Genomic DNA, 5,883 nt, shown 5'->3' on the forward strand with positions numbered 1-5,883 from the left:
TAAGTGGGAGAGGAGCTATGCGTTTGGTTGCTATCCGCCGCCCTACGCGAGATATAGGAATCATCGTTTTCACAAGCTTCCCTGTTGGACTAGGACACGTGTGAGCAGCAGTTGTTAAAACGCTGGTTTTGAAGGCCCACACTAGCCCAGTCCACGTTGCAACGCGGCGTGATCATGGATCTAAATGGGCATTACCTGAAGGACCAAAATATAAGAAAGCCCTCAAATAAGTGGAACCCCAGAACCCTAACCAGGCTCTTTTCTATCCTCTCACCACTCGCGCCTCTCTCGCCCTTCCCGCCGCCACCGCCGCCGCCGCCACTCCCCTCGCCGCCGCAGCAGCCGCAGCCATGGGGCGCATGCACAGCCGCGGGTAATCCTCACCCCCTGCACTGCCACCGCAATCCTGTGAATTTTCTGGTCTAATGGCGTCTCCGCGACTCTGTGACGCAGGAAGGGCATCTCGTCGTCAGCGCTGCCGTACAAGAGGACTCCACCAAGCTGGGTCAAGACCGCCGTCGCCGATGTAAGAAGAAGCCTCACCTTCTCTTCGCCCCCTCGATTCGATGTGATATGGCTGGCTGATGCGTGCGTCGGGCTCGTGTGCAGGTGGACGAGTTAATCACCAAGGCCGCGAAGAAGGGCCAGATGCCGTCGCAGATCGGCGTCCTGCTCCGTGACCAGCACGGCATCCCCCTCGTCAAGAGCGTCACCGGGAGCAAGATCCTCCGCATCCTCAAGGCCCATGGTGAGAAATAGATTAGATCCCCCCTCGTCTTTCTCAGAGTGCTCTATGTGTTGATAGTGGATTGATTGTGTGAGTGTTGGTGCGCAGGGCTGGCGCCAGAGATCCCGGAGGATCTCTACTTTCTGATCAAGAAGGCGGTGGCGATAAGGAAGCACCTGGAGAGGAACAGGAAGGACAAGGACTCTAAGTTCAGGCTCATCCTTGTGGAGAGCAGGATCCACCGCCTCGCTCGCTACTACAAGCGCACCAAGAAGCTCCCGCCCACCTGGAAGTAGTAAGTCACTCAATCCCAATGCCATTAATCTTTCTTCTGCTATAGCTTCGGTGAATTGTGACGCCTTATCAGTTTAGTACGCAAGTACAGTGAACAGTTCGCTGTTTGTGTGCCACTTGCTACATATGAGCTGTAGAATGTGTGCTACATATAGGTTGTTGAGTAGGAGTACGTGTTTGGTACTACTTCAGATGAGGCTACTTATAAATGTATTTAGATGCTGATCTGTTGGCTGTTCTGTTCTCATGGGACAGGAATTTTAGAGAAATGGGATTCTAAACTACTTAGTTATGCCTGTGATTAAGCTTAGTTGTGTTTGTGGCGGATGTGCTGCTAATTGGTGTTAGTAAGGCATTCCCGTACTGGCATACTGTAGTGGACACTGCTGATTCGGTGTGCACACCAAAATTATAAGTATATGAGTCAATAGTTTGACTTGTAAAGATTGATGTTATGAAGTGATGATATAGCCACTTCAGACATTTTTGAAGATCTAAATGGAGAACACCTATGCATTTTGTGTGTTACTAAATGACTACAATTTGCCAGCATGATAATGTAACTTCTTTAGTTTGGATATGAAATAGGAATTTGATGAAGATCACAATACTTGTGTTAAAGAGAAATTAGATCAACCCAACTGAAATGTTTGCAGTTTTGAAAAATGCAACTGGTTATGATACTGATATGTGTCATTATCCCACGTATGTGTGTCTGGGTGACACATACAATGTGTTCTTCAAACTGCAACATTTCTACAATTGCATTTATCTATTTTAAATTCCTACTCAGTGGTGGTCTATTCTGTTGGCTGAATCATGCCATTCTGAAGCAAATCTATAATGATGAAATTGCATTTAAATTTATACGAATAAAATCATTGGTTATCTGATGTGCCGAGCAAGTCATTTATGAGTGTGCATTTTAGTCTTTTAAAATACAAATGGGTAGCCCAAGGCAAAGGTGCCAACTAAACTTGCATCTATGTAATGTAAACATTGTTGTTGAACCGAAGGCAGTTCAATGATAATGGTACGGCAGTTTATATTCACTCTCTGTTGCATTTGTTGTATGGCCTGGATGAATTTGTACACATATCAGACTGCCTTTTTCATACGTAAAGCATTTCCGTTGGACTTATCTTATAGTATTCCTAATGTATGTTGCCAATCGTGTCATCTCATACAACAAATGTTTTGCTAACACAATTCTTTCGCCTCTGCAGCGAGTCTACCACCGCCAGCACTCTGGTGGCTTAAGGGAGATCCAGATCTGGTGTGCTCTTAGCTGATTAAAGCTTGATTGTTCTGGAAACCATTCTTATGTAATGCTTTATGAGAGTTTGGAGCCAAGCAGATGCTGCAAATTTTCTATGTTTGCCTGGAGGATGCTGTAAAATCTTTATGGTTTCACTGTTCTGTCTGTTAAACGACTGTTATAATGTACCCAGATTTTGTCAGTTACAGTTAGCAGTTACCGTATGTTTTTTCCAATAGTACATGTTTCTCTTCGGCTGAAGATCGTATACTTTGCTTGCTTTGCTCTTACTCAGCGGTTTAGAAGTACTCTGAACTAGGCCTCTAGTTCAGCATTCAAATACTTGAGTGTTTTCGAATTTAAATGTTGACCACATCCTCAGAAAATAGTATGGCATCAAAGGAGAATTTTGATTTGGTAAGGTTCATATGCTAGATTCCTGTAGTATGAAGGTTTCATAGGTTTTTGAGATTTTTCATCCCTTTATGAATGGTGCAGAGGTTTGCTGAGATGTTGCCATTACTAATGCGTTCGTATTATGTTACATGAACAAATTACTATAATTTGGCGCCCTTGTTCCTGTTAAGCTGCAGAAGTCGACTGAAGAGATAAAGAAAACATAACCTATCCAAATTTTGAGATCAAAACCAATTGGCCACCTATTTCAAACAATGTTGCCAAAGTTCTCAAATTTTGGCATGAAAAACTAAAGTGTCCCTCAAACCTGTACAACACCCTTGGCAACATCCTCATGTTACACATGATCACTATGGCAGTACGGCAACATCCTTCTTTTTTCTTTGAAAAAGAAGACTTTATTGACCTCAAGGCCTCCACATCAAGCAAATACACACCCTTGGCAACATCCTCAGGTGTGATACAATCGTGGAAGACCACAGATCGTGTGACACTGGCATCAAAGAAGAAGAGGCAGAGGAAATCCAATCGCAGAGGAGTAGAATGAATTGTCAAGATCCCACACAAGATTTCAGATAACCGGTATATGGCAACCCAGTCAGTCCATTCATGTTAATGATTGTATTTCGGCAAAATTGCAATGGTACATCACACTACATTACTCCGTACATACAGAAGATGTTAGCTACTTAGTTGCGCTTGCGCCTGAACAATGAACTCAATTGGCAAATAAGCCAGACAAAAATAAACACAGTAGCTTGCAGGTCTAACTCTCAAGGGTTTGGCTTAGTGTATCTGGCGATTTTACATGAGCTTCTCTGACGATGATATCCCGTCCATGAAATTCCTGTTGCATTAGTAAGAGTCGAGATAAGATATGATAGTTGTCAACATAGTCGCAAACTCGCAATATCATTGGGAGTGGCATAAAAAAGTGTATATAGACAGAGTGTAATTAGGAAAAAATATGAAATGGAGGTGCTTAGATATCATGGAGCTACTGGTAGGCTTCAGGTTATGCCGAAACTTTCTGGAACAAATGTAATCCCATTTTACTTATATAGGACTTTCTTATACAAACTAACCCGAGATGCAGATTCTGAAGGTATGCATATATGAAGTTTCTTGAAATAAATTCAACAAGGATTTGCGGTTTCCATTCTAATATCAAACCCGAGGGAATAAGTAGCAAAACATAGAGGTTGAAGAATTATACCGTATTGTTAAGCTGCAGAGCAGCCTCAAGCTCTTCGGCTGAAGAAAACGAAAGGAATCCATAGACACGACTTCTCCCTCCTTTGCGATCTGTCAGCAGCCTTGTACTAACAACAGTTCCACACTGAGTAAAGTGCTCCCTCAAGTGTTGAGGTTGAACAGACCATGCAAGGTTGCCAACATAGATCTTGTATCGACTTTCAAAGATATGGTCCTTCATGGGTGGTGTATGGGACAGGCTGGGATTTCTCCTACTAGCAACGACATGAGCCGCTAGTTTTACAAACATCTCACGCCCATCCAGGTCCTATAAGAGAAACATGGAAGTAAAAGAGAGTAATTCGTAATTGGATTACTACACGGAACACTTTCATTTGTAGACAATATGCAAGTTGAGAAGAAACTACAGAGAAAATGGAGCCAATTGTATGACTCACAAATCCATCGAGAGCATTGATAGCTGTTCTAGCTTCTGCAAGAGAACGCATCATAACAAAGCCACATCCTCGACTAATCCCGGTCTCGGCATCACGAGAAACCTGCGGGTTGTTAACAACTTCAAATATTAACATCAAAATGAGCCTCCAGAATCTTAATTGGAAGCAACAAAATATTACCCAAGGATGTGACACCATCATACGTATCATATGCAATTACACATATAACTAAGGCAGCAATTAGAATGTAGATTTTACTGAGACCTAAACTAGGACATCATTCAACAGATACTAGCCAAATGGCACCAAGTTCAGGTCACTGGTGTGTCGATCGAATATTACCGACTAATACAGCACCACGAGAGACATGAAAACAAGAAGCATCTGATATAAACCCCACCATTTGTTCATCAGCAGTTTTCAGTAAGATATTGTGGAATGATAAGCGCAAGAGCCACCAGTAGAGATTGTAAACATCCAAATAAAGTACATAAAAAGGAAAAAAAAACGACAGACTGCTGTTTTCTCTGCACGATTGAATTATCCAAAATACCAAACCTGCTGCGTAACAGGTGGTTCAGAGCATCCATTGAGATCTGTGGAGTTGCTAGCCTTGCTGATGGTCAGGCAGGTGAGTTAACTCTATGTATGGGGTTGCCTAGTAACTTCACTTAATTCTATGAACTCCCGAGCATGGATGGTCAGTCATAGGCCTGGGGAATACCATGGTCCATGGCTGCACGAGCCATGCCTATCTCCTAGTACCTCCCATGTCCCAAGCCACTTGGAGCCAGGCGGGGCGTTACTAGTGTTTCAGCTGGCCCGTGCAATTCTTCTTCATGGATGATAAACACCGTGTATAGCGTATAATAACAGTATGAATCCGACAGCAGAGCAGGCACGCGACCGCGTGAAATGCAAGGGAGCGCACCTCGACGGAGAGGACGGTGCCGTATGGCCCGAAGAGCTCGAGCAGTTCGTCGACGCCGCACCTGCGGGGCAGGTTGCACACGAACAGCTCGCGCGGCCGCGGCTGCCGCCGCGTCCACCCGCTCCCATCCTCGGCCGCCGGATCTCCGCCATAATGCTCCTCCTCCCCGTGCGCCGCCGTGCCATTGCCCCCGGCCCACTCCTGCTCGTCATCCTCGTCGTCAGACTGCGCCTGCGTAGCGGGCCAACGAGGCGCCTCCTCTTCCTCCTCTGTATCGAACGCTAGAGGCGTCTCCTCCCCATCCTCTGTCTCGAACGCTAGTTGGCTCGCGCTGGCTGTCCTCACCGGGCCGAAACGAGAGGGGGCGGCGGCGTTGGGGTTGGGGAGGCGCGCGGCGGCGGAGGAGAGGGCGAGGCAGCGGTGGCGGTGGCGTGTGGGGGGAGAGGATAGGTGGTGAGAATGGATCGGGTTGAGAAAGTGAAGCAGGGTGTGATACAGGGCAGGGGCGGAGGCCATGGCGGTGGCGGTCGGATAGGGAGGAGGGAGAACAGCCGAGCACGAGCACGGGGGGAGAAGGAAAGAGGCGCTGAGTGCCGAGCTTTCT

At 45.9% G+C, this 5,883-nt stretch overlaps 2 protein-coding genes across 2 annotated transcripts; one reads left to right on the forward strand and one right to left on the reverse strand.

Annotated features, from left to right (window-relative positions):
• The first annotated feature begins 224 nt into the window (after positions 1 to 224).
• LOC109750477 (small ribosomal subunit protein uS15z) lies at positions 225 to 2,540 on the forward strand. The gene is made up of 5 exons (XM_020309439.4): positions 225 to 373; positions 454 to 526; positions 610 to 748; positions 836 to 1,022; positions 2,248 to 2,540. The coding sequence occupies exons 1-5, from the start codon at positions 351 to 353 to the stop codon at positions 2,279 to 2,281; spliced, it is 456 nt and encodes a 151-aa protein (XP_020165028.1). The 5' UTR covers positions 225 to 350; the 3' UTR covers positions 2,282 to 2,540.
• Positions 2,541 to 3,286: 746 nt separating this feature from the next.
• On the reverse strand, positions 3,287 to 5,883 carry LOC109750487 (28 kDa ribonucleoprotein, chloroplastic). The gene is made up of 4 exons (XM_020309451.4): positions 5,280 to 5,883; positions 4,349 to 4,450; positions 3,913 to 4,218; positions 3,287 to 3,543 (listed from the first exon to the last, which is right to left on the reverse strand). Exons 1-4 carry the CDS (start codon positions 5,793 to 5,795, stop codon positions 3,463 to 3,465), a joined length of 1,005 nt encoding a protein of 334 aa, XP_020165040.1. The 5' UTR covers positions 5,796 to 5,883; the 3' UTR covers positions 3,287 to 3,462.

The sequence above is a fragment of the Aegilops tauschii genome, chromosome 7 (assembly GCF_002575655.3).
Source record: "Aegilops tauschii subsp. strangulata cultivar AL8/78 chromosome 7, Aet v6.0, whole genome shotgun sequence".
Taxonomy (NCBI): domain Eukaryota; kingdom Viridiplantae; phylum Streptophyta; class Magnoliopsida; order Poales; family Poaceae; genus Aegilops; species Aegilops tauschii.